Source organism: Pelmatolapia mariae, linkage group LG8, assembly GCF_036321145.2.
Source record: "Pelmatolapia mariae isolate MD_Pm_ZW linkage group LG8, Pm_UMD_F_2, whole genome shotgun sequence".
NCBI lineage: Eukaryota > Metazoa > Chordata > Actinopteri > Cichliformes > Cichlidae > Pelmatolapia > Pelmatolapia mariae.
Window position 1 is genome coordinate 25539183 of NC_086234.1, and position 27675 is coordinate 25566857.

The 27675-nt window shown below is 42.1% G+C and overlaps 1 protein-coding gene across 2 annotated transcripts; it reads right to left on the minus strand.

The window, feature by feature from the left end:
* Positions 1 to 418: 418 nt before the first annotated feature.
* itgb4 (integrin, beta 4) lies at positions 419 to 26287 on the minus strand. Of its 2 annotated transcripts, none has more exons than XM_063481656.1 (42): positions 26257 to 26287; positions 21346 to 21428; positions 20799 to 20881; positions 20168 to 20269; positions 19847 to 20051; positions 19676 to 19772; positions 19407 to 19578; positions 17695 to 17958; positions 17499 to 17588; positions 17290 to 17412; positions 16269 to 16436; positions 16105 to 16181; positions 15776 to 15984; positions 15243 to 15346; positions 15055 to 15150; positions 14825 to 14957; positions 14604 to 14729; positions 13980 to 14098; positions 13856 to 13889; positions 13570 to 13764; positions 13364 to 13467; positions 13229 to 13287; positions 13091 to 13114; positions 12835 to 12983; positions 12548 to 12727; positions 12307 to 12455; positions 11026 to 11233; positions 10605 to 10922; positions 10278 to 10450; positions 9747 to 9927; positions 9389 to 9526; positions 9121 to 9303; positions 8909 to 9037; positions 6504 to 6671; positions 6270 to 6416; positions 5748 to 5882; positions 4567 to 4716; positions 4250 to 4438; positions 3984 to 4139; positions 3726 to 3890; positions 1738 to 1857; positions 419 to 1648 (listed from the first exon to the last, which is right to left on the minus strand). In XM_063481656.1, the coding sequence occupies exons 2-42, from the start codon at positions 21419 to 21421 to the stop codon at positions 1518 to 1520; spliced, it is 5829 nt and encodes a 1942-aa protein (XP_063337726.1). In that variant the 5' UTR covers positions 21422 to 21428; positions 26257 to 26287; the 3' UTR covers positions 419 to 1517. The 2 variants fall into 2 exon arrangements, with proteins under 2 accessions (XP_063337726.1, XP_063337725.1); XM_063481655.1 differs by lacking the exon at positions 26257 to 26287 and adding an exon at positions 23356 to 23716.
* Positions 26288 to 27675: the final 1388 nt, after the last annotated feature.

Genomic DNA, 27675 nt, shown 5'->3' on the forward strand with positions numbered 1-27675 from the left:
TGCTGATTTTGACCTAATTTGGATGAAGGGTTCTCAAATTTTGACTAAAAGTTCTTCCCTGTTAGTCAAGGCGTTCAAGGGCCGGTGTCCTGCAGGTTTTAGACATGTCACCTGGTCTTGAAGTTCTCCAGAGGCCTGGTAATGAATTAAGCATTTGATCAGGTGTGTTGACCCAGGGTGAGATCTAAAACCTGCAGGACACCGGCACTGGAGGTCTGGAGTTGGACACCCCAGCACTGAAACATTCCTAAGCTTCTTATCTCAAAGTTTAACTGTCACAGATAAATTCCAAACTCTTAGCATAACCTATAGTCAAGTTTTAACCCCCACAAATGTTTTGCATTTGTATTATTATTTGTATTATTTTTGGTTCACTTATTTTTGCACAAGTTTGCACAAACCATCAGCCAGCATAAAATCATTTCAAATCTTTATTATGTGCAATAAAATAGTTGAAAAAAATAAAAATAAAAGTTCAACTGTTAAAAAGTAAGAGATACATAATTGATCGAAAGAACAGGAAAAGTCTACTGAAAATGTTTTTTGGTGAAACGTTTATCCACTTATCCATTTTCCTACCAAGGAGCTTCCCTCAAAAATGTTTCACAAAAGCATTTTCAAAGAAAATATAAAGCCAAACATAGTAGCACTTGCAGTGGAAGCAAATACAATCTTTCTGTCTTTACACACATTTGTACGGGGGCCTGGAGATGCAAAATAAAAAATAAAACAAAAAACAACAGGCAACAGGCAGTATAGACAGTTAAAAATCCTTATCACTCTTAAATGCAACAAATAATATTTTACTGTTTATAGGGTGTACCTTGCTTTCTTACGAATGCAGATTTCCTCATGCCTCTATGCTCAGGCCTAATTCTTGATTTCAGGGTTTGAATGGTAAATATCCTTTGTGAAAATATTCCCTAATAACTGCAATATCGTCCACTGTTTCAAGGACTAGGACTTCCATTTAAAAAATGGTGTCCCAAAATTTTTAGGCAAAGTGAAATGGTTTTATTTTCTTGTTATTTTTTTGTGTGTGCATCTGTTTTGTAACTCAGGACCACCGTACACATATCTTACTGTCAAAAACTTCTTAAAATGCTAAACACATGGGGAGAAGAAAAACTTTAAGCATGAAAAATACCAACTTAATTCAAATATATGAAATACAAAAACATGTTACATCTTTTATATTTTTGATCATGTGCCTGCAGTAGAAAATCAGGCTTTTTCCTCGTTAGCAGGAAATGTGCAACACAAAGTGAGTTCATAGACGTAGCTTGATATTTGATAAGTATGGATATGTTAAAACAAACTGAACTTATAGAAGAAAATGACGGCAGATTGTAACAGACACGAGTTCTTATTTTGGTTGCAAAGTGAAAGCTACACCCCCTCGTACATATATAAAAAAAACTCTCAGCACTGTGAAGTCGACTCTTTTTAAAAGAGATTCTCAAATATGATTTCTCATTATGTCGAACATTTGGATGCCAGTTTGTCAAACGCGCCCTTTAAGATTCATAAAACATCTTCTTTGTGACAGTAGTTGCTCCCATGACGCCCCTCTGAACCACCTCCTTGGTGATCTGACGAGTCACCATGCCGCTAGTCTCTGTGTGCTGCGTAGTCATCATCATCCCATCTGTTGGACAGACAGTGGTACATAACAGTGAGCGAACACATCCTATTTTAAAAAGAAGAGAAATGAAGCTTAGTTTATTATTTTTGTACCTGAGAAGAAGGGGTCGTCGAGCATGGTGTGGGAGATGTTAGTTCGTGTGCTGACTTCCGTTGGCATGTGGAAAACCTCCCGCCGCGTCATCGACTGGCTGCTGTGCTGGGACAAAGCACCTACACGAGGCAAGAAAGGACAAAAACAGATGGATGAGAAGTCTGTTATCTCCAAGAAGGAGTGACAGAAATGCGTTGAGCATTACATGATCATATAAGCTTAAGCTAATTTGCAATGCTTCATCCTACATGAGCTTTTAGAGGTATTTTAACCAAACTTTCACCACCAGGGGGCAGCATTTTACAACTGGTGTTGAAATGTAGCTGAATTGTGCGCTGTTGTTTAATTTCTGACATATTAGGAGGTGTTATGTTTTGGCAGGCTGCCTTTATGGACAAAACTGTTATCTTAATGGCTTGCCTGGTTAAATAAAGGTTATAATAATTAACAGCACCATCTTGTGGTATAAAGTGATATTGCACAAAAGCAAAGCCCAACTCTAGGTTTAACCTACCTGATATCTCCTCAACATAAGACATATTTATAACTTTTTTTGAAATACAGGTATTTACATAAAACCCAGGAGCACACACAAACCTCAAACCCCAGAACTTTTGAAAAAATGTAGACAGAAAAATGTAAGTGGCGCCCAAACAGTAGTACAAAGAAGAGCATGTCTCATGCCTCTTTAAAAACTGTTTCAGCTTATATTTTAAAATAAACCAAATCAGGATCTACTCTTAGTTCCTCAAATAAGGACATCCATATGTTGATTGCCAAACAGGAAATGCTGTTTGTTCAAATCTGACAGTTACCGCTGCTCTGCTCTGAAGAGACCTTCAGTGACTTCGAACAGCTACCAAAATAACGTTGCAAGTTCAAGGCGAGCGACTAAAGCCAAAACAATGAACACCTCAGAGAGTTATCTAGGCAATCTGAATCTACAATGTCCTCTAGCTAACCATCGAGCACAACAAGATGTGCAACTAGACAACTGCTTCCTGTGTGGACGCCCTTTAACTCATTCCCCCATAAAGACGACATTTGGTGACCTCAACAGTACCTTTAATGACGGGAGTTGACAACTCGGTATAAATCAATAACCACGTGGTTTAATGACCATCAGAACAGGTCCTGTGTTTTTCCTAGAGTAGCCCTAGTAAGCTGTACAGGCAAAGAAACTTTTCATTTTGACTTTTTGGAACTAAACCGCTTGCAGTATTTTACTCTCTATGATTCAAACAATTTGAACTAAACTAGAAGCACTTTCTGTACATTTTAACTCCTAAGCAATAAGAGTGGAAGAGCTTTCAATTGGAAAAACTGAAAATATTAGTGAATCCACAGCACTTTCGCGTTCTTCTTTTGGGTGTCATGTAAGGTTCCCTATTTGTAAGTGGAACCCTGAGGTCAACAAGCACCTGTCAATCTTCAGATTTAACTCAATAACTTCTATTGTGCAAAGCAGCAAAACAAAAGCTTTTTTTCTTAATGTTGAATCTAAGTTTTTAAAATTTAAAAGTGCATATTAACTCATGGAAATAATAATTTCTGTCAATTTATGCTAAAAGAAAGAATCGCTGGACAAATTTCTATTAATTCTTGATGGATTACAGAGACCTCTGGACCTTTGCAGCGCCACTGTCATGCCAATATTTCTCCTTGACTGAGAGGATCATAAATTACCCATAGAGGTTCCCAGAAGATGGATCTTTTTTGGTACCAGCTTTAAAATTCATCGAGCATATCCCTGTTACATAACTCCAAAATGTTTGCTCTTGCATAGCCTCAGTCTAAAATGTCAACTCTGTACAGAAGCTGCCCTGCACTCCAATACAGACAAAGAGACTGACATTTACGCTCATCCCTCCGAGGGGATCAGCTTTTTGTCTAGTTCAGCTTCTAGCAACAACCGTTGAGAGTTTTTTTTGTTGTATTTTTAAAATTAATATCAGACGCCAATCTGTCAGTACGGGCTTTATCTTACTTCCATCCTGAGATTCAATGGTGATGATGCCCTCCCTCTCCGGACCGAAGCCCTGTGTGGTTCGAGCCTGGACCTTAAACTTGTAGGGCATGTTCTCAGTCAGGTTGGGAACGGTCAGACTGGTTTCAGCACCATCGCCGTTCACCTGGAAGGAACGCATATCACCTGCAGGAAACAGGAAACAGAGGTCAAACCAAATTCACACAATTTAAAATGTAACAGCTTTACAGCAAGTGACCTTTGTGCGGAAAGCCTCACCTCCACCATGCAGCTGTTCGCAGGTGACTACATATCCCAGGATTTCTCCGTTGGGCTTGCGTGGTTTCTCCCAGCTGAGCTGCAGCGAATCGGGACTCAGAGCTGTGAACACCAGAGGTCCTGGAGCGCTGGGAGTGCTAAGAGTGAAAGGTGAACCTGGAGGAAGAAGTGACAAGTGACAGCATGAGGAAGGAGAAATATTAGATCGAGTGCCTTTGTTAAGATAAGCAGACATTGTTTTTGTGGACTGATTAGTGAATGAGCACCTGGCACGGGGCTGAGGGGGCTCTTGGGGTCGACAGCAGACTCAATGGTGATGACGCCCTCTCTTTCCGGACCCCAGCCCTCCTGGCTCTGAGCTTTCACCTTAAACAGGTAGGAGTGATTTGGCAGCAGGTCCTGGATGATCACCGAGTTCTCTGCCGGGTTTGTCACGTTGATACGCTTCATCTCACCTACAGGGAGCAGAGCGTGGTCAGCATCACCATCGGAGAAGATGTCAGCTGCCTCCATAAACAGGAAGTGAATACACGCGCATCCTGTTCTCGCTCTTCCACGTCAACGTTGTGCTCCTTGCACTTACCTCCGTTGAGGAGCTGGTAGAGGACGCAGTATGCCAGGATGTCTTTCTCACAGTGGGGCTCCTGCCAGCTGACTTTGAGGGCCGTTGGTCCCAGAGCAGAAAACACCAGTCTGCTCGGGGTGTCTGGAATGCCGGGGGCGAGTCGTGCATCTGAGAGATAACACACAAAAACATGAGCATCCTAACAGATGTGCGTCTTCAGATCAGAGAGGGGACAGATTAGATTTAAATGACTTTTCTAATTTCACAAAGCCGTTTATCTCCATTACTCTGAGTGCTTTGTAGCGATGGAACTGATTTTAAGACTGTCACAGATTATATATTGCATTATACATTACAGCTCTTGCGTAGTCCTAATAGCACTGCGATTAAAGGCAGCAGGATAAACTGTATTTAACATCAAATTCCCTCACAGACCTTTTATGACATACGAGTTTTGGTGGTTTTGGCTACAAGAAAAATATAATAAACCCAATATTCATCTCCACCAACTCCTGAGACAAACTATTTAATTCAAGCACCAAATCACAACAGTCGCCTCAAGGTGCTTTATATTGTAAGTTAGACACTATAATAATACATACAGAGAAAAACCCAACAGTCATAAGACCCCTTATGAGCAAGCACTTTGGCAAAAGTGGGAAGGAAAAACTCCCTTTTAACAGGAAGAAACCTCCAGCAGAACCAGGCTCAGGGAGGGGCGGGGCCATCTGCCGTGACAGGTTGGGGTGGGAGAAAGTCTAGCTGTTAAGCAAATGAATAAATTCACTAAAAAGCAAAACTGTAGTGTGTTTGACTATTAGCATCCCTGCTAGGTCTGAAAAAAGTGATGCCAAGGCACAATTCTTTCTAACGGCCAGCGGGGGGCGACAAGGAGTCAGTCTAAGCTCTCGATTCCCTTTGTCGGTGAGGCTGGTGATTGAGTTTATGATATCAATTGCTAGCCTCAAGTATGTTTTATGAGTGTGTTCCCCTTGAAATAGTGATGTGATACGTATACATGAATGAAATATTGTGTTAATCTAAAACAAAAGGGATTTCTAGTTGTTAGAACATCGGATCTCAGAGCGAGGCAAAGTTCCACACGTTTAAAGAAGCAGCGAAGACTGAAGAGGGGTGCTTTATGCATCACACCCAGCAAACCCTTCCAGTGCTTCCATGCTTGTATGCTGCAGACTTACCATGGAGAACCCTGTCCAGACTATACAAGGCTTCATTGACGTCTGAAGACTGATTCCTGGCCCTCGAGCCCTGAGACAGGCTGTAGCTGAAGTGACTCTGAGAGCTGCTCTGCATCCCAGTGTAGCCGAACCCACCTGATGGCGCATTGAGCAGAGGAAAGGAGGGAGGGGTAGAGGGGAGCAGGACACCAGGAGGTAAAGAAAATGATGGAAGCAAAACAGAAGGGGGAGGAAAAGTGCATAAGGAGGGAAGAAAAAAGAAGTAGAATACAAACGAGGGGAGGGAGGGAGAAACAGCGATAGTCAGCTTAGCTCCTGCAAAGTCTGCTGTGCAGCCAACAGCCCCAACCCTGCTAACAGATGTCCAAACCAATGGGCTCATGCGCTTGCATAGTTTACCTGCTGAGGCATCTTGACTGTTGCACTCCAAAAAATAATAAAAAGCGTCTCTCATAGCCAGAAGAACAGAAATAATTTGTTCTCAATTTCTCTAAATTAATTCAAACCTCGGTGAAAACTGACCAAGATCTGGGAATTTGCTTGACAGGTCTCCCATGACGATAGAGTCACGGATATTTTCTTCCATGTAGCCTCGGTTCTCCGAACGCTTCCTCAGGATAACGTCAGAGGTGTGGACACCTCCGATCACATCCTGTCTGCGAGAGCCTCCTGCATGAAAGGAGAGACAGATGAAGGATAAAGACGTGTTATGAAGTTTTACTTTTTCTCAGCGCTGCTCCCGCCCTTCCATCATACCTGGCCCAGACAAGTAGGTGGTGGTTGTTTCCGTGGTAAAGGAGCCGCCCGCCCCTCTGTAGTTTGAGCTCAGAGTGGACATGGGAGAGGACGATGCTGACAGGTTACGTGTTCCTGACCCTCCGGGGAAAAGGAAATTCTGTTCCCACTTCCCGTTCATCATATAATCTGTGATGCACGACAATGAGAGCGGGGGTTGTTAATAACACAATATACAATCTGCAGCATTTAAAGCGTTCATTCACTCTCAGTGCCACTGATGGGAAGCAGCCTCAGCCAGAACGCGGAGAGTAAAGCAGCAACAGTTTCAGTCCGGCTTATGTGCAATAAGGAGGTGAGCGCTACAACCGCACTTTTTCATTCAATCAAGCTGAAATCACTTCTTTTTTATTGCTAGAAGACTGTATTTTTCTCCAAGTAAATCACATGTTATGCTTACTTGTATTGCAGCAGGTCATAGTGTCATACTTTGAAGGATCTCTATTATTTTGTTAATGTGATGGACGCTCACCTTAAACATCGCCAAAGTTACAAATAATGTCACAGTTTGTACAAATAATCGATGTGAGCCAAACTCGGAGATGGTGCAGATTTCCTTATATGGTCATTGTATTGCAACACCAGTGAGTATCCAGGTGTACAACAACTTGGGGAAGCCACGTAAGGAAGAGCCAGCCAGAAGACAGCGGGCTCAAAGGATGTTTTTTTTTACAGCATAGAGATTTTACTGATTTTGTTTAAGCTGGTTAGTAAAAATAAAAACAAAAATCACAGAAATAAAACAGCAAAATAGAACTCGGGTTAAAGGCTAGGAAGCTAACACACACTAGCAAACAGAGTTATTATATAATCTCAGCATGTTAGTACACATAACTCCTTAGTGTTACAACACTCCCCTTAGGCTGATAAGAAATATTATTAGTCTTAAAGTTTAGCCATTCCAAATTATTATAGTTAATATTGGGATATTTCATTGACCTGTGGATAAAGTAAAGTATCCCATGATGAAACTAAAGTACTTTCTCTATAAGCAGGTAGAGAAGTGAGCATGTCTTCATCTACAGAAGCAAAACTGTTAATGCTGTCGCATAATGTGTAGGAAACATATCAAATACTGGCAGCCTCAATGTGAATAACCGAGCCGCATATGTAAAAGCACATTCGAAAATAAAAGCAAAAACAGCTGCGAGAAAAGTGCTCCGCAGAGATGAAACTGTATTTCAATTATTAAAAACCTCCCAAAAAAGCCTGTTTATTCTGTGCTTCTGCACACTAACTAAGTTTGTAATACAGCTTTATACCACAGGCAAGCTGCCTCCAGATCACAACCTCCCCAGTGGGACACAAAGAGAATAGACCCGATCATCAACTGGAGGTGCAGCAGTTGATGCCAGTGCTCGTCTCTGGGCAGGATAGATGGGGCAGGTGCCGACTAAGGACAAGTGGTAACATTTGAGTATGATTTAAACCACGAAAGCAGAGAGAAACGTTGTTGCCTTGCTGGGAGCATGACTGGCCGTGCGTAACAGCTGGCATGCCGGCTGCCTATCTGCGGGGTCGGATGGAGTGGTCTTCACCTGGCAGGGGTGTTTTGGTGTAGCTGGGGTTGGGAGTCTCATCTGAGCTCGTCTCTGTGTCTGTGCTGAGCCGACTGGGGATGACATCCACTCGCCTTTTCCACGACACCTTACGGAGATCCAGGTTGGACCCCACCAACTTGACATATTTCCAGCCTTGATTTGGTGGTTACAGTGGAGAAGCAAGCAGGCCAAGGGTGGGTTTGTTTGTTTTGCTATTGAGTACTTTACAAGAGAAACTGCATGCATGTACTGTACATCTGATTATATATCGCTTAAGTGCAAACTATCTCGGAGGCGAGTAGCAACTTTAGCACTACTGGAGAAAAATGAGAGCAACACAATGGCTGGAAAAAGCAGGAGAGTGACAGCAGACTGAAGACATTTTGGTTTGTGATCACAGAGACATCTACTGCATGTTTCTGCGGATGCAGTGGAAGCAGACTTTTGCTGCTGCTTGACTGGGGCGCTGCCTGTAGGAAAAAAAGGCCGCCAGATGGAAGCGGTATTAAAAAAGCATGACAGAGCCTTGAGAATAACACAGTTTCTGAGTCTCAGAGCTCTTGTAGGTCTTTTTTATGTTTTCAGCCGTTTTATACTAAAAACCTGAAAACATTAGAAAGAACCCAAAAAAGGAAAAGTATGTATGTTCCTTCTCTTTCAGAAGGGCCAGCATATTTTGCATAAAGAACACGTTGCCTAACACAAGATGCCTCGGAGCATCAAGAGTATGGACTGAAATAACTGGATCCACGTTACAGTCACAGCTCGTTCTCTGACACTATCAGCTCTTAAGAGGAGCTTGTGCTTTTGGCTCTGGATACCCACCGTCACCAGACACACTGGGTGTCTTGGAGCCTACAGGTGACTTCAGCACCTCGTTGCTGTACATCAGGTAGCCGTCATACTCATCTCCCGCCTCGGCATCCACAATGGGGACATCTGGAATGATGGGAACTGGGGGCAGAAAGAAAGAGAAAGGGGTAAATGATTTTTCACGGAGGCTGAGCGCTCTGGGGAAGTCTTTGTCACAGACTTACTGGACAGCGGTCTGGCTGGCTGTGATGCCAAGTTGATGGTTGCATCTCTGAAGGGACCCCAGCCCACGCTGTTCTTGGCACGGACCTTGTACTGATAGGTTTGTGCGTTCTGGAGGTTCTCGATCAACAGCATTCGCTTTTTAGGATTGTCGATCTTCACTTTCTTAGCTGGTCCTACTGGCTCTGCGAGAAGCAACAGGATAGAATCAAACTTTGGCGCTCCCAGCACATGTGGAGAATTTGCATGTTTTACGAGCGGGTCTCTTACTCATATCGTCATCGATGGGCGTGTAGATGACCTCATAAGCCGTAATGTTGCCGTTGGTCTCTGCAGGCTCCGCCCAGCTGAGCTGAGTGACAGTTGGACTGATGACATTGAAGGCCAAACGACCAGGTTCTCCGGGCACTACGGGAAAATCCCACAGCGGCCACTTGTGAGTTTAAATTTAGCCTTGAGACAGGTTGTTCCACACAAACTAGCTCTAACGTGGGGGGTAAATTGTATCGTAACATGATTGCATTGAACCACGGCATCCTTATTTGCTATAAGCTGGAGGAATCTGGGCTTTAATGTTAAAAAAAAGAAGTTGCATTTAACAGAAATTTACTAGGTTTACAGTAATTACCATCCTCCAGTGTTTGACAGGTGACGACGTCAGTATCGTAGCCATCTCCCATTGAATTGTAGGCACACACTCGCATCTCATAGTCACAGTAGGGGTACAGGTTGGTCAAGTCAGCATGTGGAGTCTTCACATCTAAGACCTGGGCATCTTTCTCTGGGTCACCATAGATCCAATACTTGACCTAAAATAAAACACAGCACTTTATAAATATTGCAAAAATCTTCTTGACGGGATTCAGCTCTTACACTAAAGCCGTCTACACACCGAGCGTGTTGCGAAAAAAATTAAATAAAATCCTGAATTTTTTAGAACTTGACTGAAAGTTGTGTGTTTTGCAGAAAATTTGTCCTAAAAAAAGCTCCCAAATACAGTGATCTGGTTGGTGAGACCTGTTTTTTTCATGCATAAAAATCAGAAAAATCAAGCGTGATTTAAAGAAATTTGTTCGCTTCTGCAGTGTGAACGGCCGATTAGGAGTCAGTGAGTTTGATAAATATTGTTTCAAGGCCTTATCAGCGATATTTCGCGTACCTTGTACCCCACGGGGTTACCAGGTGGAGGTTCCCAGTTGAGGCGAATGCTTCTGGGTCCAGTTGCTACAGCCTTAGGGTTTTCTGGGGAGAGGAGGTGACCACCAGGTGAGGCAGCTTTCCTGTTTATGAAGCCCTTCTGTGCCATCTGTGCTATTTCAGGAGATCTTGGAACTGTGGGGATTGGAAGGAATTACCAGATAAACAAGCATGCAGTAATTCTGTTTCACAATGATTGAAACTTCTCAAATGCCATTTCAGTAATTCTTTGGATGAATGTGTTTGTGGAACTAACAGTTCACTCAACATCACCTCACGTGTGTCTTACCTCCATCTGTGACATTGACAACGGTGGTCTTCCTGTCTCCGATAGAAGCGTTGGTACTTGGCTCAAATAGCTCAAGCTGGAAGGTCTCAGGCTGGATGGGTCCGGGGTAGGCTTTTGGATCAATCACAATGTTCTTTTCTGTCTCTCCAGGAGCAAACTTCAGAGGGCTACATAACTCAAAGCGCTGGGCCTTCTTGGTGCGCCATTTCACTGTGGCAGGGGTCTCGGGGCTGCGAGTGCGGACCACTGGAATGGTGTAGGTTGGATCTGTTGTGGTGAAGTTCTGGGTGCCCTTCTTGAACATCATCACACTGGGTTCTGCATGATAAAGAACGATAATGTGGGAAAGAGGAGCGACTTTAGCGATCAGTTCTTCTCTTAGAATCAAGGCTGTGATCAGAACACTTATGCATCCATTTACCTGGCAGGTCTGCGATGGTGACAGTGGTTCTCGGGTAGCGTCCCAGCTTGGCACCCTGCCTTGGATTACTGAGGTCCATGACAAACTGTTTGACCTGTTTGTCTTCTAGTAGACCATCTTTCTCACTCAGCTCCAGGAGACGAACAGGAACTATCTTCTGAGTCTCACCCGGACCATAGGTCAGGTCTCCTTCTACATTCAAGTAGTCCTGAAATACATTATGGAGGAACCGTTTGGTAATGTGAAAAACTCACTGACCTATACCACACACACTGACTGTGATTAGAAGTTGGCACAAGCCTGTAAAGGCTCTAAAGCAGGGGTCTCCAACTCTAGTCCTCGAGAGCTGCTGTCCTGCAGCTTTTAGTGTCAGCTACTTCAGCAGAATCAAATGGTTGAATTACCTCAAGTGTGGCAAAGCCATTCATTTGATTCAAGTGCGTTGGAACAAGGATGCATCTAAAAGCTGCAGGAAAGTAGCTCTCGAGGGCTGGAGTTGGAGACTCCTGCTTTTTAAATCTGGCTGAAAATAATACATTTAGTGTTTTGGTCACGTCCTTGGATTTTTAGAGGTAATCGTGACCATATTTGGATGATGGTTAACAAGCTGCCTTCCTCTTTAATGACACTTATAGCTAGGGTTGGATCAGGTGACCCTAAATCCCCACTTAGTTTACGCTGCAATAGCTCTAGGCTGCTGGGGTGTCCCGTGATGCCCTGAGTGTTTCTTCTTCACGCATCTTTTTTTTTACTCGCTATGTGTTTATACATCACTCTTTTGTCCCGTCTCCCTCCCCTCACCCCCAACATTCACAGCAGATAGGTGGCCCTCCGTGAGCATGGCTCTGCTGGAGGTTCCTTCCTGTTAAAAGGGAGTTTTTCCTTTCCACTTTCACCAGGTGCTTGCTTGTATCAGGTCATCTGATTTGGGGGCTTTCTCTGTATTATTGTAGGGTCTGTACCTTACAATATAAAACACTTTGAGGCGACTGTTTGGTTATTTGGTAGATAAATAAAATAAAATCTTTTTGAATTTGAAGCCCCAACAACATCCAAATGGATGAGTTATAAAACATTCACCCAGTGTACAATTGTTATTAACAAGTTGTAGAGATGATACAGTTTTTGGACTTGGCATGGTAAGGTAAACATGTTAATGTCTTTGCTTAAGTTGGGATTTTTAACATGGATGTCTGTGAGTGCTATGTTGGCTTCATTTTTCACTCCCATCCATATCATACATAAAAAAGCCACACATGCTATCAGTACGCAGCAGCTCACCTTCTTATCCTTGGCAGTGAGGTCTCGTGAGCGGTATGCAACTTGTGTGCGTCCGTCCTCAATGATCTCTCTGCTGACTGGGATGTTGGCCACTCCATCCTTCCTGCTGTAGGTGTAAGACGGCTGGAGGAATGAAAAGACACTGGTGGCTGGTGGAGGAACAGAGGAAAGAATCAGTTTATACGATCAAACATATGTTCAAACCACAGGGCCTCTCAAACTTTAACTCAACATTCCTCACCATGCTCTTTGATGATGGTGATGTTAACCAAACGTTTTCCAATCTCTGCAATCCCCAAAGGCACATCTACAGCCTCCACCTGCAGTTGTTTCTTGTCATCGTCTTCATCTTTGACAAAGAGCGGCACGTGGACGTCTAGTGATTCCACACCTTCTTGGAACTCTATGGCTCCAGCAGCCTCTGCAGAAGAAGAGCAGATTTATGGCAGGCAGTAATAAGTGTATAGCTTGGCTTTGCTGCAAACAAAAGATCCATTTTAACCATTTGGGCACGCAAATAACACACACCTCTATCTGTAGCTACTGTGTAGTAGCCCGGCACCACTTTCAGGTCGTGGAAGTTTCCAGACTGGACGTTCTTTTCAGTAAGTTTCACGATATCTGGGTAGCTGCTGCGAGGAGCAGACAAGACGGTGTCCATGATGGTGTAGTCCTGCCTAAAGAGCACAGGAGGGCCAGAGAAGTTAGACATGAATCACCTTAGGTTCCTTAAGAAGACACTAACCTGTACCGTTTTCTTGCATTATAACAATATTAATGATACCTTTTTCCAGCATTTCTCTGCGTTCTGCAAGAGCAAAGAAAAAGCAATAATTATTGAGAAAATCAACCATTTGTTTCCAGCTTTGATGACAAAAAAGCTCACATAGTTTGGTGTTACTGGACATTTAGTCCATCTTACCTGAAGGAGGTCTTCTGCACCTTCTGCGCCCCAGGAATTTGCTTGTACAACTCATTTAGCTAAATGGAAAAACAAACAGCTAAGTGAAACTGTTCCTACACTGATACATGCCCACAAACAATCCAAAAGACTCACATTATCTGCAACTTCCTTGCGGAGCTGGTCACCCTCTCTGGAATCAGGGTGTGTCAGGCTCTCAGAGAAGAGCCTGTTGAGTCGGAGTGAGATCGGGAATGGGACTACAAAGGTTGAAAACAGAGAAAAAATTTGTGTAAAAGTTAGTTTTTTTTTTTACTCCACTTGACTTTTTCTTCAATTTTTCTGCTTTTGAAAGAACTCACTGGTCTCTTTAGGGTTTGGCTTTATTAGAGCCTGGGGGTGATTGGGTCCACGGTGGACATTGTCTGTAACCTTCCAGCGAACCACATCGGTACCTTTGGGTGGACCGGTCCTCACCATCGGTGTGTCAAGATGGTCTGAGGTAAGCAGAGACTGACGGAGCAAATATTCATCTTCTTTGAATCCAACCATGCGGCCTGAAAATAGAATTCAACATGAGGTCGCTCACCTTCAACACAAACCCCTGCTGGAAATTATGAATAATATACAACATGATAAACATCTTACCTCTCCTACAGCAAGGAAGCAGAGCCAGACAGCTCTGTGTTGAGAAAAGACAGAAACCATTACTTCCCCTGTGACTTTTATGGAAAATTAATTATTTACAGTTCCAAATGTGAGTGTTTATTACCTGAAAGCAGGCCTTGCAGCAGGCGCAATACTTCCAGCAGCAAAGCAGCAGAAGAGCCAACAGCAACAAGAGGAACAGGATGAGGGGAAGCAACCACAAGAGACTCCCAGGGGGGCAGTCTGAAGAGTCGTCAGGAGAAATTGATAAAGTTAGAAACAAAATCATAGAAAGCACAGCTGCTCGAGCTGCACCTTTGTTACACCTCTTCTAAAGTCTGTGTGATATCATTAAATCTTTTGTTGAAAACAGTTATGGATATCTGTTTATGAGCAGTCACAGAATACTGCTGCAAATCTTTATTTCTTCCCATCTACTCCAGGGCTCCGATAAGATTCACTGCACTTCTTAGTGTGGTTAAATACGTTTGCCTAAATAAAGAGCACATAAAGTTAAAAAACAATTAATCCTAAGGTTATTATTATTAATAGTATTACAACACATGACACACTACACCTGCAGTTAATTTTCTCCAAGCTACTCTTATCACACTCATGACAAGAACTTTTAAATTAAAGAAATTTGTCTGATCATGTAGGATTCCTCCACATTCAGCAATATCACATATTATAACACACAAGCTGTTGTCACAAGAGCACAGAGCAGATATAAAATACAAACACTCACCCTTCTTCTTGAGCACCTGAACCTCCAACTCTTTCTTTGCTGAATCTTTCGGGTCCTCAACGGTGTAGTGGTACGTGCAGTCATCGTCCTCATCACGGAAACTGCATGACTCATACACTTCCTCCTCTGAAAACGCAAATCATGATCATTAAGTGTGTGTTATTACTGCTAAAAGTGTCATAGCTGATAATCATTGTTTAAGTCAATTTGTAGGTTTTTACTTTTTTTCAGTTCGTCCACCATGATGACTTTGAACGGACACTTGTCACACTTCTCTGCTTCCTTCATCTCTCCCGTCTTCCAGGCCTGACACTGGACACAACTCCTCGTGCCCTCACACACACCTAGCTGAGCCTAGAAAAGTTACGAACACACGAAGAGAAGATCAAGCAAGACCACTCAGATGTTAACTGAGGCTAAAAAGTATTTACGTATCTACATATCCACACACCTGGAAATTTGGCTCACAGGCTGAAGTCAACTCCATCCCAGAGTCTGAACATTCACACCGGCCGCATACACATTTACCTCGACCATTGCAGATACCCTGGCACACACAAGGACACAGTCATGCACTTGTTATATTTAAAGATACATGATAATTCAATATAATTAACAAATATAAATGGCTCTGCTCACCCCTTTGCTGTCCAGGCAGGTCTGGGTGCTCGTGGGACACTCGCAAGCATTTCCCGTCCAGCCCTCAGTGCACGCACACTGACCCTTAACGCAAGAGCCACGGTCTGATGAGAGAGGAAAGAATGAGATGTAACATTTTTGTACATTTAGAGAGTTTCAGAAGTAACACTGCTGGAAAATACGATCGCTAATATCAATATTATCAAGGTGACAAAGCTAACAAACCCAGCAAACAAACACAATTACAATTTACTTAAGTCTTTATCTGCTAAATGTCACTTTGACTTCTGACTGAAAAATTAAGCTAACATGGTAAGTGTCAAAAATCTGCAGTTCCCCTAGTGGCCACTTGAGGCTGTCTAAAAATAGTATTTTATTAGCCTGCTGCCTAGCACTAATTAGTAGCGCCAAGCCGATAATTTCTAGGGTAAAATACACAAAATGACAAAGTCATATGGTGACATCACCGTGACTACATCCATTATTCTTAGTTTGCAGTGGCAAGAGTCACAAAACATCATAGTCTGGCGTACCATTGCAGAGGAAACCTGCATGCCTTTGACACTGGGTCTTGTCATACTCGCAGTAGTGTCCTTCAAACTGATTTGGGTTGTAGCATATGCAGGTTCCACACTCCTGACATTCTCCGCGTCCGGAACAAGGTTCATCCGTTTCCTTTGCTTTGCACTGGTTGATGTCTGCAGCTGAACCACTCCCTGAACAATTACAGAAAGGACCCACCCTGGAGAGGAGACGTGACAGCAAACCATATTAAACCAAAAAGTCTGAAATCGTTGGTCATATGTGCCATCCTGGTAAGTTTTTTAAAATTATTTCTATAGAATGAATAATTAAGTCTCACCAGCCACCATGGCATCGACATTTCCCACACACCAGGTCTCCTTTTCCATTGCATCGAGGTGCATTACGAATGGGTGACTGGAGGAGAGTTAAAGATAAAGTCTTTTAAAGATGATCTGCCATAAAGAAATGTGACTTTAACTCGGCTTTTTGTGTGCTTCTAACCTTCTCACAGTCACAGGTTGGACACAAAATTGAGGCATCAACCATGACCCCGGTGCTAAAGGTGGTCGGTTTGACTCTCATTACTCCCCTGTTTTCATTCGGGTCCATTTTGCAGACGTGGTTTTCATCAATCATCCGTTGAGCTTTGAGCTGCATCATGAAACTGCCCTAGAGATCATACAAACACACACACACAAAAATCATGTTTCCAAATCCATTTAGGTAGTTCCTCCTGTTCCTGCTTCCTGTGGTTGGCTAAAAAAGTAAATCAATCCCCACAGACTGTCATGTGAAAATATCAGACTTTACAGTATTAAAATGCATTTTTTACAACCTGATTAAAAACTGTTTTGGCCTGGTTTCCTTTTATAACTCTGATTTGGGTCCAGTTTCATCGGTTTCATCATTCATTGCTTATTAGGTTAACTGGTGACTGGCCATGGCATGAACATGAGCATGTTTGGTTGTCTCTCTCTTGCTTTCCTGTTAAAGACTGGCGATGTATAGCTAAGTTGGATAAGCAAGAAAATAGATCTATGGATGTTTAACAGGGCAAAAATGTGTACAAAGCAGTGGTTTTCTGCCAGGGCAAGCAAAACCTAATGATTTGTAAATGATTTGTACAGTGTATCCTTTTCCACTGTAACATGAATTTTCTCTTAGTAACCACTTTGGCCAAAATGTCTGGGGTTCATTGTCTCTGCTTGCCTTTCTGTAAAAGTCACCACATGCCACTAGTGAAAATTTATTATTTACTATTTGGCAACACAGTAAAATGGTTATTATGTTTGATAGAATAGCCTCACGTTGATTTTATGACTCTTTTGTTGTTTGCTTTATCATGCAGTTAACTGCAGTGTGTCTTAATTATGTATATCAATTTTTTTACAGTAAAATAGGGAGTGCGGTGTATACATCATTTAAATTCTGAAAATCCCAGTTGTTGCCAACAAAAATAATAATCTATTACACAAATACATTCATTAGTAAAATAATTGTTTATATTTTTTTTGGCACATACAATTTTTCCTGGCTGGAAATTAAATTCCCCGTATTTTGCAATCTGTCCACTTTCTTTCAAGAACTTCGCCTCGAAAGCCTTGGGCCTGTCCTCTGCACGGATGCTCATCTTAGCTCGGATATTCTGAAAAGACACACAGTATGAAAACCTATCAGCATGCAGAGTTTGACTGAACAGGGTACAAAGTGCTAGCAACTGTAAGCTGTTACCGTAAAGGCAGTCTCCATGACTTGAAGGATATTGGATGAGTCTTCTTGCAGCAGACCAACCTCAGCAATGGGAAAATACTCTTTGAGTTTCTGCACACAATACAAAAAAATGTCATGGCATAAAAAAGGAGTTATCTATTTATCACAGACTTTCGGCATGACTTAAGTGAAATATGAAGATCTAAAGCCCACCAACCTGGTAGTACGTGTAGGAGTGGTCAGTGACAGCAAAGATTGGGATAATGTTGTTTTTTCCCAGGAGACGGACCAGCGTTGGTATTGATGGGTAATCCTGTTTTGTAGCCTCTGTGTAAGAACCGTTCTCGTTGAGATGGCATTGCTCATCATTGCGTGGCAGGACGCCTGCTAACACATTAGCGCCATCAGCTTCATAGTGGAAGGCTGACTCCGTGGAGAAGACCAGGAGATGTGTGCTGCCTTGTCGCCAGCCAATTTTATCCTAGAATAACAAAATACAATGTAGTGCAAAAGATATGTGGTAAATAAATTACAAGGACATTTAGGGAAAAAGTGCATGTTCAACCTTTGCTGGTCAGAAGCCTTTCTTTCCAAATATTCTTCAAACAATAACTCCTCATTTTCTGCCCACTTGGAGGCAGAAGAAACTAAACTGTAATGGAAATAGCATCTATTTGACAGGAAACAGCTATTGTGTTTATAAGCTACTTGGTAAAATTACCACCAGGGTTTTCAAAATATGGCCTGAAGGACCTAAATAACCTTTTGTACATGAAAAACTAGTTTTCGTTTCATTACGTCACACTTCAGTTCATATTATGATAGAGGAATGCAGCATTGTAGAGATTGTTTTTCTGTTTTTCTTTTTCTTTTTTTAACTGCTGGGAAAAAATATGTTTACAAAACATTATAAACTGGCACAAAAGTATAGTTATATGTGAGAATACTGAGAGTTAGTGTGTATGACACAGTACAGCATAAGTTGTCTGCCTGAATGAAGCTGCAGGCTTTACTTCAACTACCCAGCAGCATGTATTTTAATTAGTCTTTGTTGAGCATGATTATCGCCAGTGCTGTTCAGAATTTTGTAAAGGACGGACATCATGCTTCCACTTCGGTTGTTTAAGGATCTTGTCTCTGCTTTTTTGTTCATGATGTGGTTCTCTTAGTTTCATTAGGTGGTGATCTCCAGCACTGGAACAGTTGAGAGCTGAGCATGAACCAGCTAGAATGAGAATGAACACCTTCATATCTGAGGTTATAGTTCTGAGCAGGAAGAGGGTGAAGTGCCCGCTCCAGGTCAGTGACAAGTTGCTGCCCCAAGCGGAGGAGTTTCAGTATCTCAGGGTCTTGCTCACAAACGAGGAGAGAGGGAAAAGAGAGGGATTGACAGACCAACTTGTATCACATCTGCAGTGATGTGATGTACAGGTCCGTCGTAGTGAAGAGAGCAGAGAGTCAAAGTGAAGCTGTCAATCTATGAACCTACCCTCAGCTGTGATTACAAGCCCTGGGAAGTAACTAGAAGAATACAATTCTAGATACAAACAGTAGAAATTAGCTTTCTCCGACAGGTGGCTTTGCCTCTTCCTGAGGAAGAACGGAGCTATTTGGGCATTTGACAAAGATGCCTCCTGTTTGAGGTGTTCTGGGCATGTCCTACCCGGAGAGGTAGAACAGGAGTAGGTCCTGGGGTAGATCCAGCACACAGTGGAGAGATTACGTCTCTCTGCTGTCCTGGGAATGCCTGTGTTTCAGTGGATGAGCTGGAGGAGGTGATTGTTCAACGGACTGGGCTTTTCTACTTAAGCTGCTGCCGCTGCGACCTGGCCCAGACAAGCGGCAGAAAACGGACCTGGTGACAGTCTTAGACCTGTGAATTTAACACAAATGTAGGCATAGCAACACTGGTTTAGTATTTTTATTTACCCCGCACACTGCAGCCTGTAATATGGCATCGAAGCCTCCCTCTGGGGCATCCAGGTTGCCAGAAATTCTCTCCTTCTGAAGTTTCTCAGTGAATTCATTTACGTTGCTTGTCAATTTAATGACATTTTTGAAAGCAAACGGAGGGTCACTGTTGGGCCATGGCTGTTTAAGTCTGACAAAGAGGATGGAAAAAAGACAAAGAGGAAATTATGTTTTGACTATGCTAATGCACGTACAGACTGTGCTCAACTTTCTTCATTTTTTCTTACTTGATGGGCCTCATGTCAGTCTGGGGCTCTATCACTTTGTCCACAAACTCTCCAAATCCAATAGTGTAGTCATTCGACAGGCGCCCCACCAGCGAAGCTACAGGAAATACATTCCCAGTCAGTATAACATCGACACTCATCACGACACATCACCTTTGCAAGGATGCTCACCCAACTCATTCCCCATTTTTTTCAAGTTGTCCAAATCGTCCTCCATGGAATTTGAGAAGTCCATAAGAATATAAAGATCCAGAGGGCCTTTCTCTGGGGCAAACACCTGCACCGTCATGTTTTTCTCCTCCCCTGGCAGGAAGGTCATCATGGCACTCTGTGGTGACACCTGAGACTTCTGAAGATTCACGTCGATTCGTTCTTTCTGCGCAGAAGGAGAGAGAGAAGAAGAAGAACGAGTGAAAGTTGAAATCTAGAAATTCTTTTGACTGAAAACAATTAATCTGAGGCCAAACTGGTGGAAGAGTGATCAGGACTTACCTTTAGTATCTCCTGGCTGCTTTTAACTGTAATGATGCTTGCAGCCTGGCAGCCATGGACAATTATGTTCTTATGCAGGTCACAGCGAGGGCCGTTATAGGTCTGAGTGAGAAGGAAGATTGATTTGTGAAGACTGCTTTCCTGCAGAATCTTTATTTGACCACTTAGGTAAGATGATTAGAAAGGGAATACATTCAGTCTATAGACCAGGGATGTGACACTCATGATACAGAACATATACAACAGACTTAAGTGGGTCGAACCAGTGAAACTACATGATAAATGTATAAAATCACAGAAAAGGTTTTTGCAGTTCATTGCCCAAACTGTCCTGTAATTATAAAACATAAAGTTTTCATTCATTCACAGAAAATATCCTTTGTTCTGTGGATTTACTTCAAGAAAAAAAACAAACCAGACACTTCTTTAGTGTATAGTTGAAAAACAGGAACTTTTCTGTCATTTAAATGTCATTGTTTATCTATTCGTTGTTGACTAATAACTAATAGATAAACTTCACTACTTCACATAAGGCAACAGTGTCACCTGAAATTCAAAATGCTAAGAATGAGAACATTGAGAATGAATCGTCTTTCTGCTCTTTCGTATTTCTGCAGTTTTTTACTCTCACCTCTTCAGAGCAGTAAGCGCAGCCGACCCCGGCCTGCAGACATTCTGAGCAGGAGCTGGCCCTGGAGGCAAAGCAGTAGTTCTCTGTTGGAGCAGAAAAAAATGAAATACTCTCAGAAGGAATCACAGAGAGGAAACGCAGTGAGAACCGAACCTGTGAACAGCAGCTCAACTGACACCAAGCACATCTTCAAATCTGTTGTCTCTCATTTTGGTCCTGTATTCCATAAAAGTTGGCTAAACCAGCAGGTTTAATAGAGCTTTTATAAAATTAAGGTAAAATCCAACTTCTTCATTCATAAAACAAATTAATGTGTCAGTTATAGCTTTCAGTAATCAATTTGTAATTTAGTCGACATAATGAAATCAGTGCACAAATCTGGTGAAAATCTGCAAATGATCACAAGACAGTTTGCAGATATCGCAGGTTCTGTCAATCTACACCTCAGTGGCTTCAAACAAACAGCACTGAGAAATATTTCACAATAAATGTTCTCAATAAATAAATGTGTGTCTAGCTGAGGTAACATGTATCTGGCCTTTCTCACCTTCAGCATAGGAGCAGGTCAACAGGACCGCTACAAGCGCGATCCCTACCGAGAGATGTAACGTCCATCTCCCCATCTCCTTCCTGCAAGAGAAAGAAAACAAATTTGAAAAAAATCAAATGTAGAAGAATTCTCAAATCCACTTTTAGGGAAAGAAAAGAAAAAAAAAATTAGGTCAGAGAATCTACTTTCCTCTGGTGTAATTTGAACCACCTGCACTCTCGGGGCCAGAAAGAGAGACCAGGCCCAGATGCTCCCCTTACCTTCACTTCAGTTTGGGAAAACAGCAGCTTCCAAAGACAAACACTAGACCCTATTAAAATACATTCTGCTTCCACTGATTTCTATTCTTTAAAACATTGGACACTTTTTAAAATACCTGAATGTGCTAATAAATAGTGATTTGCAGACTTACAAATTGTTTAGGAGTGTTAACAAAGAGAGAATATGTTAGTACAGCCAAATACAGTAAATAAATCGTCAACTCTAATTCAAACTGTTAACTGACTTCTCTAGAAGAAACTTCAGCATTAGAAAAAGCTGCTTCTGAGGTCGATCGTGCCCAATACTGGGGACCGTACATCTTGCACTACACACATTCAATACAGCTCCACTGTAATGGTGGAGGTGGAAATCTCAGATGCAGATAAATAAAGAAAAAAAGGTTCCCAGCTAACTTTATCTTTGCAGCAGAGTGATTGATCGAATCCTGACATGAAAGGGCGGATGCAGGGTGGGACCTGGAAATATTCGCAGCAGCACGCTGTGCAGACTCTTCACAACAAAACCACTTTATAATTTCATTCTGGAATCTTGGATGGAAGCTGCAAAAAACACTCCACTGAACATGGCACTGAACAAAGGGCGCTGTGTGGCATGAAATGTCTCCGTAATTGCTGCAGTGGGCAGATGCGATTTGAGTGCACACACAAAAAAAAAAGGAAAAAAGGAAGAAAAGAAGGTGATTCGCGTCGCGAAGATTTACAACCCTGAAAAGGAATTTCTCCTTCGGGCGAGAGAATGACCTGTGCGAGTTAAAAACACGGCCTGAAAAACACATGGGAAAGGCAACCTGGCAACTCGGTGTGAACTTGAGCTGGCTGCAGGTGTGTGAGTGAGCAATGGAGATCATAAAGAGCTGGGCCTGAAACACAGAACAAACCAGCTCTTATCCCTAAACTTAATCATGAGTCGCTGAATATGAGCTAAAAAAAGTGCAACTTTGTATTTTGTTCCCGCTCAGGCAAAATCAAAGGCACGCAGGCATTTATGACACTGACACTGACACAAATTACAGCTTTGAGGGGACAGAAAACAGAGCAGAGTCATTCGTGCTGTTTTTTGTTTTTTTCCTTTGCTCAGGAGGATTCTGCGGGGCATTAAGCTGGGCTTGTTTCTGCACAGACAACAACATGCCCGCCAGGTGAACATGCCACCGCTGGGTGCGGGTCCGACCTTGTCTTGACATCATCAGTGAAAGGGCAGGAGGGTCTTTTGTAACATGTTTGAAGGGTGACACCTGAAACCCCCCCTGCTATCTGCAAATTCCTCCCTTAAAACCACAAACAGCACAAAACAAGCAGCAACACAACAGGTCTGGAGGTTTAATATCAGCAAAAGAAGAAGGATTACTCTCCCCATAGCTGATCCACTTCACCTGTGCTACACTGCAGTCTGGGTTTTGATGTGAGCAATCATGCAGAACGAGAAGCCAAATTCACAAACACACACAAAGAAAAAAGAAAATAACAAGTAAACTTAAAGCAACTTTGTTTAAACCTCAGTCATCGGTCTTGCATGCAATTCTAAAACCATGTGGCGTGATATAAAGTTATATAACGCACGTTTCACAGCCAGACACTTTGCTCAAAAGTCATGCAAACACCAACAGGTAGAGTAGTCAGTCGATTTCTCGAAGCTCTGCGATTATCGTTTAAAGAGGACGCTGAAAACAATGGCGCTATCAGGCAATTTACAACCGCACACAAAGAGATTACTGATCAAACAAACCTCTTACTGTGTTCTCGCCCAGTCCAGGTCCAAAAGTCCAGCAATAAATAAGAAAACTATTTCCCTGTTTTTTTTTCTCTGCTTTGTTTGACCCAGGAGTTTGGTGAAGAGTTTTTGTATCCACCTGTTAGCAGAAAAAGGAAAAAAAACCCCAAAAACTTCAAATCCTTGTGACCAAGTTGACAGTTCCCCTTACAAACAGAAACGGACGCACTTCCAGCTTCCACTTTCTTCTCTTTCTTTGTTCCTGTACAGTCCACTCTGGTCAAATATTGACTTATTTGCCCTCAAACTCCGCTCACTCAAGTAAGAGTGAGTGTGTGTGTGTCTCAGAGTGTATGTGGGAGAGATATGAGACGCAGTGAGAGCAGCTGAGTGAATATACTGCGAGGGCTGTGACTTGATCCCTCCTTTTGCTCCTGCATGCTCACGCACATGCTTACACACACACACACACACACACACACACACACACACACACACACACACACACACACACACACACTTTCCTATCCAGGTGAGTAGTTCTAACAGATAGAGTTAACTCCCTTCCGCCACCTCCATCTTCCCCACCCTGTTAAGTTAAAAGGTCCACACCTCTGTGCGTCAGCCCCCCCGTTACATTCCAACCAGCAGGAGTTCACCTGTGTGGGCTTGACACTCTGCAGTCAGTCCCCTCCTTCAGCAGCCTCCTCCCATGCTCTTGGGAGTGGCACACAGAGCAGCTCTGCCTGCAGGCTACGGGAAACAGTTCTGTGATTTGTGTTTACACAACCGTGTACTCATACTTGCAGGGCACATTTTCTTCTTGTACTTACATCTTCCAGTATTTCATATTAATGTACTGATTGCCACACTTCACAGTCCTCACTGTGTTTCCTTTTTTTAGTGTAGGTACATTTTAAACTGATGGTACAGAAAATTTCACAGTTTCAATGTTTAAATATATTCAAGTGTCATTCTCACAATTTGTTGAAACATCTTTCCAACCAAACAACAAGAAGAAGTCTATTAATGCCTGATGGGGCAGCTCGTAAGAGCTCGGTGTTCCAACTCTGCATGACATAGTTTGTGCATTTTGTTCAAAATTATGTATGGAGGTCCTAAAGTGCGAAACAAAACATTTTTTTTAAAGGGAACATTTTCAGTTTGATCTGTTTTCTTTTCTCTTTTAGGGGTCACGTTTTTTGAATTTTATTTATTTTATTCATGTTTGGATTTTGCACTTCAAGACTCCTGCATGAGGACTGCAAATATTATTAAATTGACATTTGCCCAGCACGACACTGGTCAGTAAAAGAAGCATATATTTATTATTGGTTGGGTTAGCAACAGGTTAGCAACATAGTCCCAAATTGAAATTGTGTTTCTTTCGACTTGATGGCTGTGAAGGCCATCTGAGCACACAACTCATTCTCATGTTGAAGAAACCAGTTTGAGATGAGTTTACAGTTCAATTTTATTTATATAGCGCCAAATCACAAGAACAGTTGCCTCAATGCGCTTTATATTGTAAGGTAGAGCCTACAATAATACATACAGAGAAAAACCCAACAATCGACCCCCTATGAGCAAGCACTTTGGCGACAGTGGGAAGGAAAAACTCCCTTTTAACAAGAAGAAACCTCTGGCAGAACCAGGCTCAGGGAGGGGCGGGGCCATCTGACTGGTTCCTTTGGTTACTCTCACTTTCATATCAACTTCAAGCAGTCTCCTCTGACCTCCAGCATCAACAAGGCATTTTTTGACCTAACAGCTATGCCACGTTCAAAGCCACTCGGGTTCTATAGCGTAGGGAGCGGCCCAAAAGCAATTCGCCTGCCACCAGGCCTTGTGATGTTTATCCAGCCCTGCCTATGAGTGAGAATCATTTCCATTTTAACACTATATTGCTGCAGTGTTGAGTGATCTCCACAGGAAAGCACTTGTGCTGCTGTGTGCTCGCTATTAAATGCTTGTGTTCCGGTTGAGTTCTATGAGAACCCACATATTAGATGTCTGTTTTGGACTTTAAAACACTTCAACTATTATCTTTTACTTGCCTACATTCCTTCAAAACCCATGCCCCTCAGGCTTTTTTGTTTAGATGTCAGGATTCTCATTAATCACTGGACTGTTTTGTTGTTGAACGTTCTCAGTAAACCCCCGCTCTGCCCTTTTACTGTAACTAACCCTTTAATCTTTGCTTCAGTCTAATTTTTTGCTCTTTAATAAATTTCTTGCATTGCATGAAGTTTTCAAAAGGAAGTAGCAGGAATCCCAGATAGAGGCAGAGTCCGATTGAGCAATTTTATGTGTATTTATCTGGAAAGGCTTTTCCTCTGCTCTCCAGCAGACCACACATCAGGTGTTAAAGGTTATTCACAATCACTTACTGTCTCCGCAACACATCTTATCCAATGCGTGGACCAGATCTGGGATTTAAGGACTCAAACTCAAATGTGAAAACATCTCTTTTCCCTTTCACAACATGAGCAGCCTGAATGGGGACATGCAGAGCCACACTCCTAGCAACCAGATCTGGTTTGAGACAATGGCTGACTCTCCAGGGGAACAAAACTTGTTAGAAACAACTCTTCTTATTCAACACTTTTTGTATTTTGGCTAATGCTGAAGGAGAGATGCCAATCTAAACAGCCCTTTCAGATGTTGAACGAGGTAAGGGGAAGGTGTGGCACACCTGCTGTATCATTTGTACAATCAAGCAAGGGATCATGTGAAAGAAGCTTTGTGCTAATTATACATGTACATACATGGTTATACATATACCAGTCAGTTACCATGATTCACCCTCAGTGGGAACTAAAGGTAAAATTGATAATAAACCGTTCAAGGACCACAAATACACTGCTGGTTCCTGCGTATGCAGACATGCTAATTATGAGTTTAGACATTACTTACTGTTTACACGATGCTCCTGTAGTGAATTGGACTCATCTGCAGAATAGATGGAGCTTTTTTCTCCCTACCGCAGGCAGCTGGAAAGAAAGGAGTAAAGTTTTGGATTCAGACAAGAAGCCCAACAAGAATGTCCCCATTTCCCAGCTCCCCTCTCCACGTTTCAGTCTGAGTCAGTGGCCCACTCTTTGCCAATTTACATGACAAAAACTGCGCTTGTTGGATCACTGAGTTCATTCACCACTTATAATGGCGTCTCCCCGTTCTTCTTTTTCCCACTAATAAATCTGCTACTACGCACACATTTCACACACAGCTTTGCAACTACGCGTGGAAAAGTAACATAACCCCATGTATGTTACAAAACAATGATGCTAACAATTAATAACTTTGGTAAAACTGTGCGCGATTATGAGCGTTGAAGTGTAGCAAGAAAATTTTCCTCATGTCAAATATCTATATAAAAGCCCAAATAACTACCCTTTACATTGTAATAGAAAGCTATGTTAAGTGTTAATGAGGCTGACATGTAGTAACGCAGACTATGTGAATAATTACCTCAATAAAAACACAGCTACTCTGTCATTTTACGGGTAAAATGCTATATGCTAACAGGAAAAGTAACACTTGTTTTAATTAGGTTTAGCTAGTATTTACGACGGAGTATTAGGACCACATTAAGAAAATAAACTGTAATGTTCACATTTGGACTTTTTTCCCCCTCAAAATAATATTAATACTTTTTGACTTTATTGCCAAAATGATAGATATTTTTTAGCCGTGTACTCCTTTGTAGCTAGCTGTTAATTAGGGTTAGGGGAAAAAATGGGGTTTATTAAATAGTGGCTAGGGTTTTTTTTAATCAGGTTTAGCTACATTAACGCAAGTTTTAAAATGTATTAACATAAGGGTTTTTGTGTACACATTTTTGAGTCATATCGTGACGACAGTGGATAAATGGGGTAAAGTTGTAACCTGCTCAGTACAAGCTGTACATTGGGTGTGTCTGGCGGGCTCACCTCCAAAGTGTAGGCCCTCTCTTGTTGCTTTTGAATTATAACCCAAGGGGAAAAGGTTTAAAAAGAAAAAACTAAATAAAAATGAATAATCAACCTTACTAAGGTTTTAATTGTGTATGAAGGTTTATAAAAACACCTTATAAATATACTGCTACATACATGCCCATTTTCATATGTATATTTTAACTTCTAGATGGCTGAATTAATGTGACAGTTTTCAGGAAAGAGGGGCCTTTAACTTTTCTCCGTCCAAATTCTACCAGTGTTATCAGGGTTTTAGCAGTTGGATGACTGTTTGAATATTAAATGTATCAAGAGTATGGTGGTGTAAACTGTGAAAGCTAAAGTAAAGCCCATCAAGCAAATAGCATAACGCTGAGTCAATGGCGAGATCTAAGACTGC